The 26,590-nt window shown below is 32.3% G+C and overlaps 2 protein-coding genes across 4 annotated transcripts in view; one reads left to right on the plus strand and one right to left on the minus strand.

The window, feature by feature from the left end:
* LOC106478133 (homeobox protein Hox-B7-B-like) overlaps nucleotides 1-26,590 on the minus strand; it is a 186,914-nt gene that overhangs the window by 13,102 nt on the left and 147,222 nt on the right. Inside the window, exon 1 of one of the 3 annotated variants that reach the window (XR_002609825.1) lies at nucleotides 8,802-9,165. The exons of the other annotated variants lie outside the window; for them this stretch is intronic. The gene's annotated coding sequence lies outside the window, so the exon portion shown is untranslated. Of the gene's footprint in view, nucleotides 1-8,801; nucleotides 9,166-26,590 lie in introns of those variants that run through there. 3 annotated transcript variants of the gene reach the window in all.
* LOC111084951 lies at nucleotides 11,716-14,956 on the plus strand. Its single transcript, XM_022381663.1, has 3 exons — nucleotides 11,716-11,736; nucleotides 13,366-13,905; nucleotides 14,282-14,956. The coding sequence occupies exons 1-3, from the start codon at nucleotides 11,716-11,718 to the stop codon at nucleotides 14,765-14,767; spliced, it is 1,047 nt and encodes a 348-aa protein (XP_022237371.1). The 3' UTR covers nucleotides 14,768-14,956.

Genomic DNA, 26,590 nt, shown 5'->3' on the forward strand with positions numbered 1-26,590 from the left:
CAGATATTAATAGGAATATACAAATCGATTAAAACTTTCAAATTAAACAAAGAGATACTAGGATGTGTTTCCTAATAATTCGACAAAATAAACATTTTAATTTTATTTCAAGAATAACAAAATTATATTTTTACAGTTGCTCTTCGTAAAACAGTGACAGAAATATTTTATACACTAAAAACTGCCAATTTGCATTAATCGTTAAGGCAACAATTTGACGGAGGTTATCTTACACGACAGATTGTATTATTATCCACCGTATCCAAATCGGTCTGATAAACCCTGGTATTGGGCGAAAGACCTCGTCGTCACTGGATAGGGCAGATGTTGTGTGGTTGACATGTCATAAAATATTATTCTTTTCTTTCACTCGTAATATATTAGAACTAGATAAAGGCACATATGTTAACTGTGGTTCTGTCAGTTTTTTTTTATGTTTGTGGTAACTTGAACTGATGGTTCCATATGGTCTTTGAGACCAAGTGTGTATGATGAAAAGTTCCTGCCCTCTTCATCAACATGTTGCTTCCAAAAGTGTTTAACATCTCACGTGTGAAATAAGTATTAAGATTAGTGTTCCCTATGGAAACTATCTTTAATAGTACACTCAATCATAAAATGTGGTGAACTAAGAAAATAATATTTTGTTCTAGAGGCCCTTATTTATCGATCATATACCGTTAAATTCACGTTTATAGAAATTATCGTATTCTCTTCTCTGGATGTCAAGATTATTGATAGCTTCATTAACGCGACTTTAACCATAGAAGAAAAAATAAAGGTTTAAACAGGCTATTAGTGGACAAGAAGAAAACTTATGCTTTTTAACTGTTTATTTGAAATATTAGAAAAAAAAACTTTTCGGCATTATTCAAGTTAAAATATTACCGCTTTTTAGCGTTTTTTTATGAGTCGAATAACTCTTAATATTAGTAAGTTTATAGTGAATTGGCACTAAGTACGATGTAATTAATTTGCTTTTGGGGCCTGGGCAAGACCTTTAGTTGGCTGATGATGTATATGATGTAATCACAACAGCCATATGGTGAACCACTCTTGTTGAAGAAAAATATTTACAAGATGATTGAACCTTCGTCCACAAAGAGTCCTTTTGTTTTCAGACGTAACTATGCTGGTTTTAATGACTTATAATTACAGCACGTGGTTAATTTATACCTTCAATAAATCTAATTTTTATTTACATGTGTACACGCTCTAATTTGTAAACATAAGAGAACGGGAATTGTACCAAACAAAATAAAATATCTGGTTTCTTTTCTTTTCTTATGAAAATAGTGTATAAAAAGCCTCTTGTGTTACGAATTCTTTAGGATGTCTAGTATTCTATTTAACTATCATTATAAGACTTATTACTCAATATATATGGAGCTTAGAAGTTCATTTTATGCACGAATGAGCAAGGAACGTACAGTAATATTTTGAACATTCACATGATCTTGTTCACGGTGTTTACTGATGCGTAGCTTTACGTGAAAGTCTGAGTTTTTAAAGTTAATTCAACAGAGCGTTATTCGCGTATTTTCTAATCATAGAAAACGTGTTCACCTACAGAAATCAGACAGGAATGTTAAGTAAACCAAGAATGACGTGTTTGGAATACAAAGGATGCAGGAGCTCTTATATCAGGTCTAAATAACGGCCTTCTCTTCAACTCATCTTCTCTCGGTTGATTTTATGTGTAAAACTAATATACTATGTTTCCTTCAGAGTGCTCCTGATTGATTAGAAATTCCAGTCCTCTGGCCCTATATACAACTGACCAAGCCAGTAGAGTGCCTGTTCTTCAATTCTGGGTGGTTCAATTGAAGGATGCTGTAGAGCGAAAGAAACTTGGCACTTGCGAGGCATACCAGTCACAGGAGTGCTATTCATCTTCATCTCCATCACTATAATTAGTTTTCCAAGGGAGGGTTACGTGATACAACTCGCTTCATAAAAACTCGAGAGAAGTCACGTGTCAAACAAGCTCTTGTTTTGATGATGCTACTACACTTTTTTGCTGTGCTTTAAAAGGAGTTGTACACACTTTGGACTCTTTCCATAACTTTTAATAGTTGTAAACCTTCGGTAAAATAAAAATAGAAAGGAATTAGAGGGTCTCTTTCTCAAGCAAGTGTAACTTTAGTTAAGTGCAGGAAGAAGGATTATAAAAGACTATTCATGAGCTTAAATGCAGAACAGAAGATGCAAGATTAAAAATACAAAACAAGGGCAGGAATACTTATGTTTGAAGAATCATTTCATTCATATGTCTGGAAATAATTTTTCGTTTGAAGAACTTTTTTCGTAACATCTAGTAAAAATAAAATGGTTTGTGTTGTATATTCGAAAGGGTGAGAGAGCAGTTTGAGGATGAGAGTCGATGCTTGCGCCGCACGGCGGCATTTTCAAGTAACTTTTCTTGATTGTAATCTCTTCTCAGAGACACAGAGGTGTTTGAGAAGGCGTGTCTAAAGCCAGGAGGCGGATACGAAGGCGAGGCTTTGGAATTGCTTGAGCATTTATTGGTGCATTTCGAACTGGTTTTATTTTGACCCGCCTTTTTTCTTATTCTTTTGTCCTGTTTCAGTGTTTCTTTTTTGAATGCTATTTTCTCGTAAAGATTAGAAGTTCTTTTCTTGATAACCCGTAACAAAGAAAGGGAAAGAAAGCATGGCCTGTTTTCTTGAAATAACAGAGACGCCTGCGTTAGAGTTTTTCAAGCCTTTTCTCTTCGTCCATGAAAGTAATTTTTTCAAACCTTGCGTCGGACTTTGCTAAAGAAGAAAGATTTCTGCCTGAGGCAGAAAACCAGACCAGATGAATAAAAAAAAGAAAATGCGTAATTGTTTAAATTACCTAATAATTTCTTTAATAATTACACCAGAAAGCCAAAGGACATAATTTTAAGTGAGTAGAAAGTGTTATATCTAATCACCACAAGATATATAAATGCGCCCGTTACCTCTTTTGATATCAGTATTGAGGTACACATAACGTACGTGTCTTGGTTCATTATCGAAAAGAACAGGAGGGTGAATGTATCATTGTGGCAAGTTAATAAGTAGCAAAAATGCGTTAAAGGAAGGAATTGTTAAGAATGACATTTAAAGTGTTGTAGCTCCCAGTTTTCATGAGCCACCTGAATAGGGATGAATTGAGTGCTAGTCGTTGCGTCGCCACAAGGCCCAGACCGGCAGAATCAGGCCCTGAATGACTGACAGGCTTAATCAAGGAGCCTACATAACGTCCAGTCATCGCTCCCAAAATTAGCCATCTTGTCAAGCCTTACTGCAGGGTGTGGAAGGGCATGTCTTACCTTGAATAACCGGACCTTAATTTTCAAATTCTTGGTTGTCAAAGAAAGAGAGTAAGAATAATGTTTGAAAGGGAGAAAAAACCACTGAAAATACAGAGAATGGATTCATTAGATGCCCTTGAGATGCACAAGTAGAATTAAGCAAAACGCAGGTTGAATATTTATTAGACAGACGCTGTATTAAGCTGACCATTGTTATCTATCTATCTATTGAAATTACATGCCTGAATAATAAATGATTTGCACCACAAGTGTAAAGACTACTCAATTGTGTTGGTGCAAAAATAGTGGATCTAAAAGAGTGTAGATAGTGGATCTAAGAGGGTGTAGAAAAGGCTTAACTTTGGTAGAGATATATCAAGCACATACAACGAAACAAGAAACAACAACAAAGAGCTCATAACTTAATAGTTTTACCTGAAATGTATATTGTGTTATACATATGTGCATGTGTGTAGTCCTTATTAAGCAAGAAAAAAAAACACATTTCAAAACACAAAATCGTGAGGATATAATAACCAATTAATGATTACATTAAACATTCTAATTTAAATATACTGGCTCGTCTCACAGGTCACCAAGAAATCAACACAATGTGTGTGTGTCATCGTAAGCGACAGAAACCGCTTCTATTCTTCATTTGGTTTGTAAGCGAACTGTCTGGTGCTAATTTCATTTGAAGTAATGACAGCGATCTCTTTTTTACACTCCTTTCTTACTATAATCATAAACACCAGAAACTCTGGTTTGAATTTCATGTTATCGTAAGTAACATAAATCCCTTCTGTTTTATAATTCACAATGTTTTAAGTGATAAAAACACGTTTATATCTCTTCTGGAACTTTATGACAGAAATTTCTTCCATTCTTCCTATTATGTCTGTAGAAGAAATGTCTCTTTTGTTTTTTATTAATTTTATATGGTTCTGCACAAGTAGAAAACTAAGGTATACAAAAACACGCTGTTCGTTATCCATATGTTATGAAATAGCAGCATTGTCTTGTTCCATACTTGCATTGTTGTAGTTAACAAAAAAAAACCTTTTGATTTTAAGTATGTCGTGTTACAGTTTAGATGGTTACCCTTTTGTTTACAGATGTATTATTTAAGCTACAGAAACTGCTTTCTAGTTCTACATTTATATTGCTGTAAACTATTGAAACATTTTCTAGTTCGATAGTTACATTGCTGTAAACTACAGATACACCTTCCAGTTTGATATATATATTGTTGTAAGCTACAGATACACCTTCCAGTTTGATATATATATATTGTTGTAAACTACAGATACACCTTCCAGTTTGATATATATATTGTTGTAAGCTACAGATACACCTTCTAGTTTGATATATATATTGTTGTAAACTACAGGTACACCTTCCAGTTTGATATATATATTGTTGTAAGCTACAGATACACCTTCCAGTTTGATATATATATTGTTGTAAGCTACAGATACACCTTCCAGTTTGATATATATATTGTTGTAAACTACAGAAATATTTCACACATTTTAGTTCAATATTTATGTTGTTTTAAACTACAGAAACATCTTTTAGTTTGATATTAATATTGTTGTAAAGTGTAAATTTCATATATCATTTAGTTCCATACTTATATTGTTGTAAACTATAAAAACATTTCACATCTTTTAATTCGATATTTATATTGTTGTAAACCATAAAAACATTTCCCATCTTTTAATTCCATATTTATATTGTTGTAAACCATAAAAACATTTCCCATCTTTTAGTTCCATATTTATATTGTTGTAAACTACAAAAACATTTCCCATCTTTTAGTTCGATATTTATATTGTTGTAAACCATAAAAACATTTCTCATCTTTTAGTTCGATATTTATATTGTTGTAAGCTATAAAAACATTTCCCATCTTTTAGTTCGATAGTTATATTGTTTTTAGGTACAGATTCTCCTTCCAGCTCTAAGTTACAAAAATACCTTTAATTTATTATGTATATTGTTGTAAATTAGAAAGACATGTTTTATTTCTTTATTCCGATAAAAGAGTCAGCACACGGAATCAATGAATTAAAAAAACAAACTCGAGTGCTTTTCAATAGTTGACTATTCTTCTTCAGGAGAACAAAGGGTTTCATACTCATGTTTTTTGTAAGTTATGGAAGTTTCTTCCGTTTTATGGTTATATTGAACGCGAAGTATACTCTGGCTGCCATATTTATGTTACTTAAAAATTAAAGTCCTTTTTTCGAACATATGAACTCTCATACTTGAAACCATTGTTTGTCACACACTTTCAGTTCTTGGATACCAATACGTTTTGTGGAAATGATCAGTAAATTTCAGTTTAGTGTTGTATTTAATTCTCTGTGTGGGAATGACGCTCCTCTTGGCTCTTCAGATTTGTTGATGCACAGAATAGAAGCATTACCTGGTTCGTACTTGCGTGTGACACAAATTTCGTATTTGCGTGTGATACAAATTCCGTATTTATGTGAGACACAAACTTTAGATGTTCTACATTAAACTTCTTTTGTAATAATAAACATTTGACTAATGTATGAACTTGAGACACTTCTTGTATTCCAACTGGGTATTTTTAAGATCACAGCACAAAACCGAGCTACATTATTACTATTTTCAATATTATTACAAAATATACTTGATAATTTATTAGGCTTAAAACTCTTGTTAGCTAAAAATAAAGATTTCTAACTTTATAATCGATCACATCTTTAACATGAAACTGTATTTCTTCATGTGATGTAACGTCATTGTGGACATGTGACATGTAAATCACAAAATGACTAAAGTATTGCTTAAAAACATGAAAAAAGACGACAATTTTCAGATTGTAACATGTTATAAGTTAAAATCGTGTCTTTTTTATAACTTAAACAAGGAATAATATCTAAACATGTTCTAAGTTAAAATCGGGTCTTTTTAAATTAAAACAAGGGATAATATCTAACATCTACTAAGTTAAAATCGGGTCATTTTTAACTTAAACAAGAGATAATATTTAAAACATTACTCTTCTTAGACCTGAGATTAATTGTCACCACGCTTAATGTTGTCTCCATAAAGGTCGTGTGTAAATTTAAGAAAAACCATGAATAGCGAACGAATATTAAAGCATATGATCTCACCCTATAACCACTATATATTGAAGTAAGCAGTAAAATGATGTTTGAATGAACTTTTAATCGATATGGATTTTTCAGGAGCTTCAGGGAACCAAAACGTTAAATCGATGTGTATATTAGATCTCACAACCCAGATGTGGGCCTGCTTGGTAATATAAATTATTTCATGCATTACTTTTGGCATAATGCTATCAGGCAATTCGTCATGTCATTAGAAACTGTCTCATTACACTTCAATAGCCCATTATTCAAGTAACTCGCATTTGTTGACGCAGCGCACTTGTATCTTTGTACAGAAGTAGTCTGTCTTTCTCATCATCTACTTATTAATTAAGGAAGAAAAACTGAGCTACGCATGGTTACACAATAGAACTTATTAGGATTTCGCGTAACATTATCGTTTTCTCCACAACCGACCCCCAGCGGCGTGTTTGTGGACTTATAACGCTAAAAACCAGGTTTCGATATCTGTGTTGAGCACAGCACAGATAACAACTGTAAAGCTTTATGCTTAACTACAAACAAAGATTCAATCTGTACAACCATAAATATGAATACAAACAACCAAAGAGCCACACACCAACGTACAAGGCTCATAGTACCACCATTTTATAATGTCTTTACTTTCTTTACAAACACCAACAAATATTTTACAACAATATCTTTTAACGTCTTACTTTCTTTACACACACCAACAAATGGTTTACAACAATGTTTTTAACGTCTTACTTTCTTTACACACACCAACAAATGGTTTACAACAATGTTTTTAACGTCTTACTTTCTTTACACACACCAACAAATGGTTTACAGCAATATTTTTAACGTCTTACTTTCTTTGGGTACCCATTAAACCAACACAATGACAAACATACTGTGAAATAGGGCTATATCAAAGGCTCCTTCACAGTAGAACGCAATAAAGATAACAGTTAAAGGTAATGATTGTGTTTGGGGTGGAGCTCTCTCGTTTCCCTCACCCGGCTCAGTCATGCCGGTCCCGGCAACTTTTAGCCCATAACCGCAAGCACGCAGTCAAGGTCCCAAGTGATAGCTCAGAACCGATGGAAAGCGTACAATAAAACTAATATAAACATATTTTTAGCAAACCGTTTTAAAACTTCCTAAAGTTATCCTTGAAGAACGAGCGTGGATTACACTTGCTAGAGTAAATAAAGTACAAGGAATGCACGAGTTAATGCCTGAGGTAAGACATTCCTAGCCAGGCGGACTTGATTATTTCCATTATAACAAAAATTATCTCTATAAGAAGAAAGACATAAATAATTGAAATAACGAATACAGTAAGGCTAAAAAAAATCACAAATAATTCCTGACTTGATGCAAACAAACATAGGAAAAAATAGAAATATCAGTCATCCAAATTTACTAGGAATATCCATTTTAAAGTTCAGATATAAACAATGTCATCATATAAACAAAGAAATCATCATCAGTTTTAATTACAAAACATGACTTGTTTTTAGGAAAGAAATCTTAAAACCCTTCTTATATTGAACACGATAAAAATGTTTTCAATTCGATTTCGGTCAAATATTTTATAAAATATAACTAATTGCTTTTGATTTGTGATCGTCACATTTCAATTATTGATAATTCGATAATACGTGAAATTTAAACGTACAGAAAATATAAGTTGTAATGACTGTTTTCACGTGAATTTCAAGCATAGCAGATTAGGTTTAACCGTTGAAAAATATCAAGAATTTTAGCAACATGTCCGCAGAAAACTAAAAAAGAAACGATCTGTAATTTATCTGGAAACATATATTTCGATATATATATATATATATATATTGTGGTTATAAAGAAAATGTGAGTTAGGTTTTTGATTTATAGAACTTTATAACTTCGTATTCATCAACTCAAAAAATAAACATTGATAAAGTGTTCTCATTGTATTATTCTGCCGGTAATTTCGTTTCGATATTATATTGTTTATTTAGTAACAACACAAGTATTATTTCTATTCATGTTTTATTCATGACTATATGTTACTGAAGTAGGAAATACTAAATAATAAGTGGTTTTGTGTGTCTTAATTACACCCAACTTCCCAGGTAGGTCTAGTCAAGTAATTATGATTGGTGGGTAAATGTACATTTATTATTCATGAAGCCGGAAAGACAGTTATCATTAGATAGCGAAAGAAGCTAGCAGTGTCTGAAGCCATAAAAACTGAAAATAAGAGAGCATATTGAGTAAACACTCCATTTCAAGAGACATCGCCATATGGTATACAGTTCAAGTAAGTACTTATCTCGGAACTAATTTTTATCGTCATCTAGGTCTTACAGAACGAATCAAACTTGAGAAACATCGATAATACTTACCTTAGAATGATGTCTAAACCGATGTTTGATTGAGGTCACACGACGTTATATCACTATCAGAGATGACAAAGTCAAGAAACTGATATTTAAAGTAAATACTTTGTCTAATTCAAACACTTCTAATGACATTCATACGAGAATGACAACATGAAAAAAAGAGATTGAACAGAATGATAATACCGAAGAAATAATGATAATAAAAAAAAATAACTGTTTGCACAAACGAACTCTCTCCGAGCCGTCTGGTTTCTCCGACTGCCTTAAATCCAAGATGGCGACGTTCTAATTACAGCGTGTTTTTGTGTGCTACTTGAGCCTGCATGGTACCCTGGGGTGAGTTGAACCCTGTTAAAACAAGCTTGAACAAACGTGCGATGAACACCACGTGTAACTAACTCCCTGACATCTTTAAGTACCAACTGTATTTCAAACAGCAACATAAAACTTAACAGGAAACTACTTTCAGTACTGTTATTACTCAGCGAAAACAAAACAACAAAACAATTAAACTAACGTTTATTTTCAAATATGACCTTGAACCCAATGTAAAACTATGTGAAGAAAAATTATAAGTTTTTCTTTCTGCTGTTGTTGTTGTTGTCGTCTAAGTTTTTCATTTAATTTTTTGATCTTTCATTGTTTTAAAAACCCTCATAATCCTTCCCTCTATCTTATGCTTTAATATTTTTATCTATATCATATTCTACCCTACTTAACTAGAAGTTTTTTAGTTGCTTTAAGTTATTTTCACTCTTTACCATCCCGGTTCATTAATTCTTTACATAGGTAATGAGCCCATAAATTAATTTAAAAGTTATATATTTCCTCTTCATAAACTTGTCTGCAGAGAAAATTTATCATAAATTAATTTAATAATGACTGAAGGGGTAGTAATTACTAGCACGCAAGCCTACTGATCGAGCCCATCCTCTTGGAATTAACGATATTTCCACCTTTTACCGACATTCTACTTCAGAAAAAAACAACGAAACTTTAGTAAGCACGATACTTTCTCCATTACACCCCCTTCGTCAGTATATCTACACATATACATCATACAGGCTATTGTATATACTCGAAATATCGAGTTTCGTGAATAGCATCGTCATAAATACCTGACTTGATGTTGCACGCGAAAGTATACAAGCGGCAGATTTTTTATCCATGCTCAAAATGTCTGAACAGTGTTTTAAGAAACGTCAACATGTATTCAATTGAGATAATGTAGATTCTATCTCCACATGATCACTCGAACTTGTTAGTCTACAATAACAATAAAGTATCTTTTTAAACATCCTTATACACCTGAAACCCTCATGAACCTTAGATCCCTTTTTTTGTTTTTTAAACACATGATGAAAATGATAGGTTGCTAAGGGAATGAAAGCGTTGTTCTACTTCAATCATCTCTGATGAGACAGGTAACTAACAGTTCAAATTACAGTCTTTCATGTTATATAACTTTATTAAAGGGAAATTCGGACGCTAAGAAAATAACCTTTAGGTTAAAACTAAACGTGTAATTGCTTAATATCAGATGAGTATCGTTGTTATTTCGAACAATTAAAACACGAGTTTGCTGAGAAAACATCTATACTCATTTCTGAAATAAGTATTTCAAATTTATTTTATATATATTTAAAATATGTTTATTTTTTTTGTCTCATAACCTTATTAAAGGCAGTTTCAAGTACACTACTTTATTAAGTTTGTTTATTTGTTGTTAAGCTACTCAATGGACCATTTGTGTTATGCCTACCACGGGTATCGAGACCAGCTTTTTAGAGGGGAGGGGCATATTATTAAAAGCATATTCTAGGATTACACACATTAGTTTCAACAACTAGGGTTCCTGCTTCTATATTTTCCAAAAATCAACTCTCTTAAGTTTGAAATTAAAAACCTGTTTTATGTGAAAATTTATATTTCTCATGTGGTTTTAATGCATTACTTGGAAACAGTAGACTGGTTACTTACTGAACGTGTGTTGCACATAGTTTCTTCTAACTTTACTTATTACGACTGATTCGTGTACATATCAGTAATTCGCTAGAAATCTCTCTTGGTTTACAGCTGGTTCTGAAACATCTTGGCTCTTCTGCCTTTAAAGTCAATGTCTGAAACCCCCTAAATATTGGGTTTTGATACTCGCTGTAGGCAGATCACATATTGCCCATTGTGTAGTTTTGTGCTGAACCACAAACGAACAGTGACTAAGATTATTTATAATATGTCTTCTATTGGAATGCATACATAGTAAAATTGTAAATTAGAGTTATGAATTAAAATCTAGTTATATGCAAAAATGTGGAGTAGAAAAAATATTATTTATACGCATGAATACACGTAGATTGGACCTGGTAACTACAGTAAACCAAAAAACATGAAAATATTTTAAATGTTTCATGTTTACGAAGTGGAGAAATGTCCTTCACGTCCTAAAATATTTATCAATTCAGTTTTAAAAGATCATGCAAATTATCAATTCACTTTAAACTTAATTAATGGTGATTAAACACATTTGCTAAAATGAAATAGAGAGAGTAAACATTTAGTTATTCCATCATTTCTTCAAATTTATGTTAAAGACAAAATATAAAATTAACTATTGCAAGCAGAGTCGTTGTATTGGTTCAACTTTTTTTGCTACCTGGCGATATATGTATCCCTCGTTGTATTAAGCATGTATAATATTTCTACATGTTGTATTACGTTGTCATTTACTGTGGGTGTTCATTCGCCACTGTTTAGAAAGAGTATACAGACGTATGCTTACCACTGTAATGCTTTTCCAGGGAAGTAGAGTGTCATATCGGTATAATTCTCAGGACTTAGCGCTAGTATGTTTTTTCTCGTGACGGTTGGTCCCATTTTTGTGACTTCCATCAGTTTTTGTTTTTGGATGCTAATAAATATGTCCAGTTTCTGTGTATTGGTAAGCTACGTGGATCTAAGAAACAACTGAAGTATGTTTAATGGGTGTTCGGATCTAAGAAACAACTGACGTATGTTTAATGTGTTCGTAAGTAAGATCTACTCCATTTTTATACATAGTTCCTTTGTAGTGTTTAAAATAATTTTCAACACCTTTTAACTAGTTCTTCACTGAAGTTATCCTAATATCGTGGGATATAATTGGACTAAAACTATCGTTAACACGGGAGGGAGAAGCTTACCCAAATAATGATGATGATTCGATTCATTCTGCTCATTATAGGTTTTACGTTTTATTGTGTACTGATTTATGATACTGATTGAATTCATTAATGCATGGGTTACTTTTATAATTTTGTCCTACAGAGTTACCTTACATTTGAATAAAAAGTATTTAACAATTTAGATTTCTTTGCCAAATTAAAATCAATTAGGGATTTATATTAAAAATAATACACACATAAGTAGGTATAACACTGATTCAGTCAACTACTGTGTCGTCTTGCATAGCTAGAACACTGAATTTTCTCTTTGATTGAAATAAAAACCAGAAAACTTGTCCTTATTTCTTTATATCCCCCTATAAAACCCACGTTGTGAGCCTAACTAAATATCTGAATTTTTAGGTTTATTTGCAAAAACTGACATCTGTTAATAAAAAGTTTAATTTGTTTTCTGCAAAACATTTGGAAAGATAAAACAACTGAGCAACGTGGTAGCATAAGGGCGCCATTCTGTTTTTTTCCAGAGTATTTTTCCACGTGTATTACGTACGTAACGTATGATGTCACAAATGTGATCAAAAAGTGCATATAAAGCAAGCCTAAATATGTCAAGTTAATGTATGAATCACAACTAATGAAATAGGTAAAATAAATAAATGTTTGCAAGCTATACCTATAAGTAAATTAATATTAAATTTACAAATATTGTATAACATCTTTTGCAGCTAAAAATATTACTAATATTTGTCTATTTACGGGGTAAGTTGTTTTGGGTTTAAACTATTATTGTATTTTTTGTACACTGACATACTAGACTCTGCTGTTCGATACCGTATAAAATGTCACATCAAAACCTAAAGGAAGAAAATGTTTAACATTTCAAAGACATAGCTTTAGACAAAAAGGACATTTCGATATGTTTAAATGTGTTTGTTTTTCCATCTTGAAACCTATATAATTGTGTTTGTGATAGTTCCCTCCCCCCAGTTCTGTTAGCGGAAAGTGATAAAATGCAAATTACAGAGTGAAATATTATCCAAGTTACAGAGTGAAATGTTATCCAAGTTACAGAGTGAAATGTTATCAAAGTTACAGAGTGAAATGTTATCAAGACAGTACAGCTACAGGTGAAGGAAAAAACAACAACACTTTGTTGGTTTAGCTTCCTTGGAATTCAGACTTTTTTCAATTATGTCATTAGGTTTCAATTTCTTCTAACGCTGCATTTTTGTCTGGCGTCACTAAATATAATAATACGGTTAGGTAAAGTCCACTGAGCCACAAACCTAAACCAGACAATCTAAGTAAAATATCGTATGTAGATATGGTAATCGTTTAAAATAACAGGCCAAATACTCGGAATAATATAGATAAAGTAACCAATAATTAGTCTGGAAGTAACCTAGTTAGCATCGTTTTTAATAAATAACTGTTTTAACAAGGTTGTAATATGCATTGGCTACACAAATAACTGCTTTAACAAGGTTGTAATATGCATTGGCTACACAAATAACTGTTTTAACAAGGCTGTAATATTCACTCATTACATAAATAACTGTTTTAACAAGGTTTTAATATGCATTGGCTACATAAATAACTGCTTTAACAAGGCTGTAATATGCACTCATTACATAAATAACTGTTCTAACAAGGTTTTAATATGCATTGGCTACATAAATAACTGTTTTAACAAGGTTTTAATATGCATTGGCTACATAAATAACTGTTTTAACAATGTTTTAATATGCATTGGCTACATAAATAACTGTTTTAACAAGGTTGTAATATGCATTGGCTACATAAATAACTGTTTTAACAATGTTTTAATATGCATTGGCTACATAAATAACTGTTTTAACAAGGTTGTAATATTCACTGGTTACATAAATAACTGTTTTAACAAGGTTGTAATATGCATTGGCTACATAAATAACTGTTTTAACAAGGTTATAATATGCATTGGCTACATAAGTAACTGTTTTAACAAGGTTGTAATATGCATTGGCTACATAAATAACTGTTTTAACAAGGTTGTAATATGCATTGGCTACATAAATAACTGTTTTAACAAAGTTGTAATATGCACTGGCTACATAAATAACTGTTTTAACAAGGTTGTAATATGCACTGGCTACATAGATAACTGTTTTAACAAGGTTATAATATTCACTGGTTACATAAATAACTGTTTTAACAATGTTGTAATATGCATTGGCTACACAAGTAACTGTTTTAACAAGGTTGTAATATTCACTGGTTACATAAATAACTGTTTTAACAAGATTTTAATATGCATTGGCTACATAAAACTGTTTTAACAAGGCTGTAATATGCATTGGCTACATAAATAACTGTTTTAACAAGGCTGTAATATTCACTCGTTACACAAATAACTGCTTTAACAAGGTTGTGATATGCATTGGCTACATAAAAAACTGTTTTAACAAGGCTGTAATATGCATTGGCTACATAAATAACTGTTTTAACAAGGCTGTAATATTCACTCGTTACATAAGTAACTGTTTTAACAAGGTTGTGATATGCATTGGCTACATAAATAACTGTTTTAACAAGGTTGTAATATGCACTGGCTACATAAATAACTGTTTTAACAAGGTTGTGATATGCATTGGCTACATAACTAACTGTTTTAACAAGGTTGTAATATGCACTGGCTACATAAATAACTGTTTTAACAAGATTGTGATATGCACTGGCTACACAAGTAACTGTTTTAACAAGATTGTGAGATGCACTGGCTACATATTAGTGAATCCAAAACAAAGGGCTGTGAATCATACATTATAAGTTTTTTAGAGAGACGTTCTTATTTAGAAAATAAGGAGTAGTTATCTGATTTTTGTCAAGAAATCTTTGTTGACCATATCTTAATCTCTACGTGATATATAAGTCAATCTCTAACTTTGGGTCAAAGAAAATTTTCTTTTCTTCAGAATCTGCAAAAAAATGAATAATTAGTATATCTGACAGTGAGAGTGAAATGCTTAGCAATTAAACATACGCGATCTTAAGCAAATAAACGCTACAAATCGACCGAGGCGGAAGGTAGCAGCTCTCTCTCTCCTCTTCCAACTGACAATTTTCCTTTAGACCTGCAATGTCACGTGGTTGCTAACAATTGAAATGTACCGGGGATCTAACTAAATTTTGAGGCTTGAACAATGTTGGTTTAGTATGATTACACTAGCATGTTCTGCACAGAAAAGGTTTTAATTGTGCTGATGTTTTTTATAACATTTCAAAACTCTACGTAACGATGTGATTCTTGCGACCCCCGCTGAATTTCTCCGCAGAGCGGTTACTCTTACGGTAAAGCAGCAATAACAGGGGCAACAACACCACTACTGCACGGACAAAAATAGTGGACATGTAATATTTAATTCATACAAAAATTAACTTCGAAAAAGTAATGGCAAGTCAATTCGATTTCATCAAACACGGCCAATGTCATATAGTCTTTTACTCTCCTGAGTTTTTTTTTCTCAAAGCGGAAAGACGGCGCCGGCAATCGTATCAACAGCCCTCATTTAGGCAACACGTGCAGTGTGGTCCTTCGGAACAAGAAAGATCTTTTCTTTGTGATAATGATGCCACCGATGGCTTGTAATGAGGTTGTTTTTTCCTCAGAGAAATTTCTGTGTGGTCTTTGACAAAATGTTTACTACCGCCTATATACCAGAACATATATGTCATATATGAATTTTTAGAATCTGTTATCCTCTGTGGAAATTCTTCTCGAAAAAACATGAACGCGAGTGGTAGATTATTTGTTCAAAAATGTTCATTAATTTACGTTGGGATTTGACCTTTCGAGTCACGTTGACCTAATCATTTTCTTGTATTCGTTTCGATCTTTTTGCCAAATAAATGTAGGTAAATATGACCAAGTGAATATTGACTGCCACAAATATCCCCATCCAGTTACTAAATAAATGATCAAATTTGGGAAAATAATTGGTTCTAAACGAGTAATGCATCAAGCTAATCCGCATTTTTTGGCTTTCCAAATATTTTAAAAGTTATTCTTCTTACAGTAATGATGATAATTTCTAATTACCATTTTGCTATAAACAGATCCCAAAGATCGTAAATAATTGTTATACCTATCTTAAAGTGATGTAGTTTTAAAAGTGCTGTTACATTTGAAGTTAAAATATCCATAACGTTTTAAACAGTTATCAATAAATCATCGCAAAGTCCGAGAACTGGGATGTTAAAGTGGAAAACATTATGCCCTGGATGCAACCTTCTAAACAAACAAATAAAAGCTACAAAATAACCTTCTTAAAGTTGTGTTAATTATATTAGTACTCCGTATTTGTTGTAGAAGTTGCATTTAAATGTATTATTTTATTTTATTCTGAGCTATAAAACTGCTCAAGATTTAATGCTAGTGTATTAGTTGCAATAAGTACTTTATTAATTAGTAAAATATATGTTTGATATTTTAATATTTCTGTTGGTGTTCTCTACCAAAGGACTTATGGTGGCCAGTGTGTACTATAGATATTCTTATATTATCTATTTTTAATGGTAAAAACGTACAAAATGTTTTAAAAAATATACCACATTTAGATGTTCATTTTGAAATCATATAAATACAAAACGGTTACTTTATGTTAGTGAACATTTGAGAGATACAATCTATTCACAGTGTGCTTCGGAAAAGTATGACCTGCATTTACTTTGTTGTTCAAATAGATGGTGTTTAGCTTAGATGAGGAATTGTTTGTTTGTTATTAAGCACAATGTTAAACAAAGGGCTATATATGCAGTGCCCACCACGGGTATCGAAACCCGGTTTCTAGCGGTATAAGTCCGCAGACATACTGCTGTGCCACTGGAGCGCTAGATGAGGAAACAATTCTTGATTAATTAGGTTCTTTTATAGGTTTTTAAATTGGAGCGTTATCAAAGCATTTAATAAATAGGAGAGTATTTCAATTCAGCTTGGCAAAGAAAGCAAGTTGTTTTTACACTACAACATAATATAATAGTAATAGCATTTCTTCTTTGAAATGCTTCTATGTTTTAGTGTATTTGGATATTTTTCGTTTATATCACTAAAACATAGGAAGAAACTGAATATTTTAGTGCTTTAGTGAAATAGTGTTCTAGGTTATATATTTTTATGAAATAGTGCTTTAGGTTATATATTTTTATGGAATAGTGCTTTAGATTATATATTTTTATGTTTTAGGTTATAGTGCTTTTGGTTATATATTTTTATGAAATAGTGCTTTAGGTTATACATTTTCATGAAATATGTTCTAGGTTATATATTTTTAAGAAATAGGGCTTTAGGTTATATATTTTTATGAAATAGTGCTTCTAGGTTATATATTTTTATGGAATAATGCTTTTGGTTATATATTTTTATGAAATAGTGCTTTAGGTTATATATTTTTATGCTTTAGGTTATAGTGCTTTTGGTTATATATATATTTTATGGAATAGTGCTTTAGGTTATATATATTTTTATGCTTTAGGTTATGCACAATATTCATTATTACAAAATCAGCTTTAGTTTTTAAACAAATAACTCAATAGAATGAACATGTTAAAAATGATTTTCATGAATTCAACGTTCACACTTTGATTTCAACAAACAATAACAATATATTTTGCTCCCTAGTTTTGTAAAAAAAATATACAACAAGTAAATTATCTTATAAAGATATTGAAGGGACAAATGTCCAAATTTTAAACTAAAGTTTATGGGAAATGCAAGTAGAATTGAACAAAAATCTCCATGCGCTTGAGTTGAAATGTTTTTTTATCAGCCTTCCCACAATGGCATCTCGGTTTCATTATCTTTAGCTTCAGTTTATCAGACAAAGTTTAATGAGCGGCTAGTGATAAAATTATAACTACTTTTTTTTTTTACTCTGATCTTTTGATTTCCCGACACAAAGACTGGGTTTGTGTGAACATTGTTACTGTGTGCAGTCATGGGAAAAAGTTCCTGTTAGAGATGTGAGATTGATTAGATGTGATAGATTACTGCCTAGTGTTTGAAAGCATAAAGACTGCACGCAATGTAACTTTACACCTTGAATTACCTGTTGGGAAAGCTCTGTACAGTAACCACCTTTTCATAACGTGGCTTTCGGCACAGTTTGCAAGTCATGCTGTAACATGAATGTAAAACGGTTCATTCATGACTAGATTGTCTTCTGGAGTAGAAAAAAACTTTAACACTGTCTTGTACTGTCATCAAAAACTGTTTCTAAACGAGTTAAAAACATTACTCTGTGACTTCAAACATAACTTTAACAATAGCCCAGTCGAAGCAGCCATTTTAAATTTGTTTGTTTGTTTGTTTTGGATTTCGCGCAAAGCTACACGAGGGCTATCTACGCTAGCCGTCCGTAATTTAGCAGTGGAAGACTAGAGGGAAGGCAGCTAGTCATCACTACCCACAGCCAACTCTTGGGCTACTCTTTTACCAACGAATAGTGATTGACCGTCACATTATAACGCCTCCACAGCTGAAAGGGCTAGCATATTTGGTGGGACGGGAATTCGAATCCACGACCCGCAGATTGCTAGTCAAGCGCTCTAACCACCTGGCCATGCCGGGCCAGCCATTTTTAAATATAATAAGGTATCGTGTTCCAGTTTCACGAGGTGTAATAACAGTGATATTAGATCTAAAGATCCATTTTATCACGATATCTTATATATTATATATCTCCTTTCTAACACGTCATTCCTTTCATTGTTGCCATAAGACAGTGTATTATTTCAACATATGAAATGATATAACCGTATTTTCTTACTGAATTTTGTGTTGTAGTGTTTTAAATATTGAAGTTTTATCCTGTAAAATATTAAAATTGACCAGTGATAACAGAATCGGTTTAGTCTAGGGACTAATAATAGTTACAAAATATTGGATTCCTTTCTATCTACATAAATATATATCAATTATCAATTTCATCAAGTTTGTTTTCAAATCGGTAAAAAATGCCACTTTTTTATCAAATATTGTCATTAAGACATATTAAGTATGAAATCAATTTATTAAGATTTTGATAATCCTATAAAATAATTGGAAATATTTTTCCAAAATGTGACGAAACAAAATTATAATAAGTAACTTAATTATTGTATATAGTTGATAAAAACATTTCATGTACGAAATTTTTCAACGGACTGTACCAATACACTTTTGTATGGAAAAGGTGCCTAACCATAAACTGCCCCCGGCGTCTCAGCGTTAAGTCTGAGGCCTTATAACGCTAAATATCGGGTTTCGATACCCACGTTGGGGAAAGCACAGATAGCCCTTTGTGTTGTTTCGTGGTTAACAACAAAGCAATAAACATCACTCCTTTAAGATTGCGTTAGTATTAGGGAGATTAGTTTTACTTCAAGATCTTGAAATGCCTTCTCAGGCTGACAATGTTGCGTATACCAGTGTATGACGTTATATATACACAGGTCTGAGTATATAGAGTTACAGATCGTATTTCTTTCAGTAATTTTAACTTATGGCCATCCCAGTCTTCTATCATTTTTATTTTCAGTTTTCCTCGTTCAGAAATATTTCTATGTTTGACCTCAATAAGGTCTAGTTATAAGGTATTCATAATGTTAGAAATATACACAGGTTCAAGAAATCAATTTAACACAAAGATACCATACCCTACAACCCAAACGCTTTCGAAAGGTATACCTTTTTTCTTGATGTAAATAACTTAAGAGCTTTAACTCTGTGACACTTTCTCAAACGTCAAATTCAGACTCTTTCTAGTGCATTGTTTCCGTTTTTTTTCTTGAAAATTTCATGGGTTTATGCAAGTTTTTCAATCTCAAGTTTTAAAGCCGTTTTCAATATATCATGTTAAAGTAGAGAATGACTACACAAACCAAAACAAGAAACACCTTAAGTCTACAATGTATTACATTTGATGAAACATTAGATTAACCCTTTTTCGCATAATTCTATGAAAAAAGTTCGTTAGATCTGACAATACTTGAACTGGACTGAAACTACAAGTGCCACCAAATGCAGTAATGACTGAATTATATGTGTTCATGTTCATGTTACTGTAGATCGAATTCGTCAATATCAAATTAATGTCCTCATCATAAAGCTTTTCGTAAAATTGTAGACACTTATGTGAAAGTTTTATCACTATACTATTTTTAATTTTTATACTTGTGTAATACGAAAACAAACACACTAATAATACTGATTATTTCAGACTTCTACTAGATGGCAATGAAACAATTGCCTAAGAAACATTGTCACACAGATTCGCTAATTTTAAATGGGTGAAGTGAGAGATGACACATGGGAGGTGTAAGGCTTGTTGGTTGGTTCGGTTATCTGTGCTGTGTCTATTACGGGGTTCGAAACCCGGCTTTTAGCGTTTTAAATATGCAAACTTACCGCTTAGCCACTCGGAGGATGGGGAAGTATAAGAGAAATGATATATATATATTGTAGAACAAGTATCCTTCATAATCTTCACAGCATAACTTGTTCAATATACCTAAATACAATGAATACCAAAACGAATGATTGATAATGAGATATCTGTTTGTTTCAGCTATATGCGGGCGTGGCTATACCTGCTTTTAACCAGAAGAAAGGCAGCTAGTCAACAGTATCCAACGCCAACTCTTGGGCTGATTTTGTGTAACTGAATATTGGTATTTGACTGTCACACTTATAGTGCGCCCACAGCTCCAACATGTGAAGCGTGTTTTACTCACATTCGGTTATAATTAGATGTGTCCATGGATCTCTTCAGTCATTTAGGGCTATGTTTTATAGTTTTATATTTAAATGTGACAATAAAAGACATATTCAGAATACAATGAAATTCTATAGTCCAATAAAAAACTATTTAGTCGTCATGGAGACGTGAGAAAAAAAAGTCAAACACTCAGTTTTACTCTGTGTTATAATGTGTGTACTGTCGCCACAGTTTTCGTTTTTTTAGAACTACAACTTTATATTGTATTGAGATCATTTATAGTTGTTAACTTTTGTGGACGTAAAAGTTAGAAAATGTAGAGCAGTAAAAAATGTGTTTATTTATTTGTTAAGCAAGTATTGATGTTAATCTATAGCATTAAATCTTACTGTAATATCTGCTTGTAATGTTCGCACTGCGCATTGCATCTCGACTTCACAATATTGTTAAATAAAGTTTTGTAAACAAGTTATCGTAATAAAAAGCTCCACTTTACTAGAATTATCTTAATGTACTGTAAAAGTTCTACTTCACTGAACGACTTGTAAAACAATATACAACATCATAAGAAGTTCCTAGCGTAAACACTACACAGTACAATAGCTCCAAATGTATACAACACTTCACTGTAAAACATTTGCAGCTGCATAATCACAACAGTGTTTCTAACATTACGAAATAAAAGTATATAGGGCTGCTGTATAAAAATATGAAGAACACTAGACTTTAAAATACAAATATAAGTCCCTCCCCCCAGTGTATCAGCCGTATGTCCGAAAGCTTATAACATGGCTACCAGCGGCACAGTGGTAAGTCTGCGGACTTGTAACGCTAGAAACCGGGTATCGATACCCGTGGGTGGCACAGTACAGATGGCCCATCGCATAGCTTTGCTCTTAACTACAAACAACACTTATAGCGCTAAAAATCGGGTTTCGATTCCTGGTTGACACAGCATAGATATCCCATTGTGTAGCTTTGCGCTTAACAGCAAACAAATAAACAGATATGTGAAAATATGGTATTGTATAGGTTTGAAATTGCTGCGTTGAAAACCTGTATAAAGCTAAAAATCGCGAACAATAAAACTACAATTTTATAATTGTGTAAGACTACAAACATTTTTAGTCTTAAGTGTTCAGAATAGAATTTTCAAACTATAAAACACTACAAATTTAAAACTCTGCAAAACTAAAAATTTAAAACTGCATAACACTTACATTTTAAAATTATGCAAAACTACAAAGTGGAAACTACCCAGCACAATAATTTTAAAACTGTAATTCCCAAAACTGTATAATGCTACAATTAGAAAACCTTACAATATTGTGCTCGATATATTCTTAAACTGATTTTGGTTTTTGAAAAAATATGATTTTACCAATAGAATATATATAGCTTGCGTTAGAAAAAATTAAGACATATTTGAAATTTTCACTCTTAATTTACAAAGACAAGTTTAGTGCTTATATCTGGATTATAACGACTAAGGTGGCTCTAGCCAGATTAGCTTTATATTCCAGATATAGTTCTGTTAATATGCCACACTGTATCTGCTAACAGAAATAAACTACTGGTTGAAGATCGTCATTGGTCAACATAAGTTCTTAGTAATGTTTTCAAACTTCTCACAAAATGGCAGACTCAATGGATTAATATGCTTAACTTAGAATAAGTTAAGTTTTGACGTTAAATCAAAACATGCCATATGTATACAGAAGTAACAGAATGTTTGATCCACAATTGGGCACGAAACTGTCCAATTATCATTTACGATATTTTAGAAGAATTTACAGAGCATTATCTCAGATTCTATTGAAAGTTAATTATAGCGTCATAGGTGTCAATATATGTTGCGTTAGATCAAGCTAGTTGATGATATCTCTAGTATATGTTATTATGAACAACAGTTTATAAGTAGATAAAGACAAACACAAGAAGTATGAATATATAATATTCATTTAAAGCATGTCTGTCTTTGGGAATTATTCGCACATTAAATCTTCCCATTTAAGCTTAAGTTTTAATGTGTGGTTTTTTGTTTAATCGTTAAATGCCCGTGTAAAATTATTATGTATTTTATATCCTTACATATTTTTGAAAACATTATAAGCAAAGGTATGAATGAGAACAATCGATTAGTGTTAAAGGTAGGCTTAACTTGATGAAATTACTTCGAAACTTATTTTCAGCATTAAAGATAAGCAAATATTTAGTTGGTAATTCAGTATTATAAATATTTCCTTCACCACCAATAAATTAAGAGAATTAACGCAAATGAATAATGTTTTCTTTACACTCAAGCAGATGAATAAAGAGCCAAATGGGTGAGAGTTGGAAAAAAATACACTTCCGTCATGAACAGGCGAATAGCGATTTTAAGTATTAGTAATAGATCATCTAAACTGAAAAGACTTATAACTAAAAAATTCAATTTCTTGGAAGAAGTTCTCGTAAAAAAACAACCAAAGGAAATGCATCTGTTCATTATCAAAGCTGCGTTTTGGTAAATTGATTAAAAATGTATGTCTCATTTAATTATAAAGATAATTGTAGGCATATATTAAAATGAACTAGTAAATGCGATGAACCAAAATACGACTGGGAATAATTTCGTTAGGTTTCATTGTTAAAAGTGTTTAACATATAGGCCTACAGAGGACAGTGTCACACACTTACTATCATCAATCGGGCAGCATACGTGTTAACATTAAACATGTTCAATAGTAGTACCCCTATTCAAAACCTAATGTTATAGAGAATTTCAATATATTTAGCTTTATTAATTACTACTCCACTCTAAGACTGACACTTAAAAACACTAATTATTACAAATCTTTGTCCTACAATTAGTGTTACAAAAAGCGAATGATTCAACAACTTTGCGTCATTTGTCAAAACTTGACGTTTTTGTGGAACCTTAAATAATCTTTTTAAATTATGAGCAAAATGATAACTGAGAAATATGGTACATCTCTCTCTTGTTTTTTTTTTTAATTTAAAATCCAACCAGACGAGTTCGGAAAGTGCTAATATAAAAAGTTACATATGGCAATATCACACTAGACATTTGTAAAGGTTAAGTACGGAATTATCATAATAGATATTTGATTTGGAAAAAGAAAACTTCACGAAATAATAATAATCGTTCAGCGATATTAAATGTAATATCTGTATCTAAATTTGCCAAACATTCATTCATGTAATTTATACTTAATCATATACTCTCTCTATATATACATATAACATACACAAAACAAACTAGGTATGACTGCGAACAAGAGGATAATGTAAATTTATATGGATGTAATCTATTAAAAGTCTTATTCAAATTCAAAAGTGACAGACGTTATAATTCTAATTCGTTAGGTGTTTATTATTGATAAAAAATAGATATAATAAATCGGTAGCTTGTGTGGAACGTTGAATTAGAAAGCTTAAGAGAAGGGATAAAATTTAAAATCGAGTACCTATGTAGTTTTCTGTCTTTCCTTCAAAACAACAACGATTATATAACTTCTTGAACCACGTGAACGAGCGTATAGGAGTACAAAATAACGTGTAACTATATTTTCGATTTACGTTGCCAACTTTAATGATGTTTTCAAGGTGCCATCATGTTGTTTTAGTCTAGTTTCAAAAGAAAATGTGACATCATTTCTAACGTACTCTTCGGAAAACTCCGGGTTCCCTGGTCACTCTCATGAAAGAGATACAACTAACTGAGGCTTTATGTTGTACACTATTGTGACTTATTTAGTGTTAAATGCTGTGAAAAGAAAATTCGATCTGGAAAACGAGGAGGCTATGCGATGTTTGTAGAGATGATCACAAGTGATGGGTATGAAACTGGTAAAGGCTGACCTAGCCCGAAGGCACGCCAAAGCCCGAAAGACTAGATCACATACAACCAACAATGAACTGAGAAACCAATTACTACAAGTCGTTTATCACCTGATTGAAACGCTAGCTTCTGATACTCCAATTCCTGTCTCCTCCGGTAGGTATGAAGGGAGACTTTGTGTTGAGAAGAAGGAAAAAAAAACTGTTTCATCTTGGGCGGCAAAGGGAGAAGGAAATAGTTTGATTTCAAATTACTTTTGGTGTGTAAATTCAAGCAAATTTAGTCAGTTACTTCCTACAAGACAGAGGAGTAAACCAATTGCAGTATATGTTCTAAACTATGTAATTGCCCGCTAGTGCAAGTCATGAATACTAATGAGTGTGATATTGTTCTTGTGTCAGCTATTACACTGGTAGTCTTGTAGTTTGGATAACAAATTTAAATACGCAATGTTAATTAGATTTTTCTCAACAGGAGTAAAATTTTACTTACTTCATTTTCATAAGTTTTTTTTTACTTATTTATAGCCTCCAAATAGTATTTTCGTCTTCTAATTGAAGGCCAAAAGGTCAAAATGCACTCTGGTAAGTACCCGGCTTGATATTTAATTTTGATTGGTTATTTGAGATACAATTTTCGTAATATTTATATCATAATCCACCGGTAGGTTTACGGGTTTACAACGTTAAAATCCGGGGTTCGATTCCCCAAGGTGGACAAAACAGGGTCCTCAATGTGGGTTTGTTCTAAAACAATCATGTTCATAGCATAAATATTATTTATGGAGAAAACCCAACTATTTATGTGGATTAGAATGAAAACTTAATTGGTTATTAATACGTGTCAGTATATCTTTAACGTTGTTCTTTCACACGTAAGTTTACGGTTAAATGTAATAATTATTTGAAAAACTCTATTGTAGAATAAGTCAAATCTAGATAAAAATTAACTGAAAACAAGTTCCAAGTATTCTGGTAAAGAAGGTACTAACAGTGGTAAAAACAGTGCCAGTGTTTTAACAAAATGACATGTGGGACAAAACAGATGATCTCCATTGCACTCTTTCCAGAAAACACTATATAAATTCGAACTTTAGACTCGAATTGAACACATAAAACTTCAGTAACAGTAATAATAAAAAAACATTAAAATCGTTCTCAACTAGCTAGAAGCATAACAAGAAAACAAGATTTTTGATATTTTGTTTTAAAAAGTCCCCAAATTTTAAGTCATGTTTGTAACGAAATACATCACTGTTAATATACTGATTATTCTAAATCAAATACCTATAGAATAAAGGAAGATACCTTGTTTTACGGGAATTTCTCCCTCAATACTGTAGCTCAACATTCTGATACACCGATTTCCAGCACCGCTTAAAACGCCGGCGGTAACTGGCCAACATGATCTAGTCTTGGCTGCTGAACGCCACAGGTCTGCGGACTGCACGCGGGGACAGCCAACCAACTTCACGCTGTGTTAATAACAATGAACGTCGACATGCTGTGTCTTCATTAGATTACCAAGAAAGATATATTGTTATCAACCCTAAAGAATATTCATTACCACGTGAGCAATTTAAAATAAAGTCTTAAACTACAATAAATATTTAAGATGGCTTACTCGAGACAACGCCATTCTCGTGGAGTTAGAATATGTTTGTTCAAATAAACCGAATAAAAACACTTATTATGAAAGCAAGGCATTCAGATTTCTAAGTAAAACTTTTCTATAAAGCTCAAACATTCATACTTATAATTTTCAATCATTTCGGTTATTTTTTTTTATGAATTATCCACTAGAATCACGGAGATGCACCCGGTGACTTAGCGGCAAGTCTGCAGGCTTAGGGCGCTAAAAGTCGGGTTTCGATACCCGAGGTGGTCAGAGCACAGATAGGCTATTATGTAGCTTTGTGCTTGATAACAACCAAAACGAAGCCAACCGATTCACGGATATCGTTGTGTTTTAAACTGTATTGTCGTAACAAATAATAACAAATATAGCTATGCTTGTATTTAATCCAAGAAACGTGCCCCCAGTGGCACAGCGGTA

Source organism: Limulus polyphemus, unplaced genomic scaffold (genome assembly GCF_000517525.1).
Source record: "Limulus polyphemus unplaced genomic scaffold, Limulus_polyphemus-2.1.2 Scaffold183, whole genome shotgun sequence".
Lineage (NCBI taxonomy): Eukaryota > Metazoa > Arthropoda > Merostomata > Xiphosura > Limulidae > Limulus > Limulus polyphemus.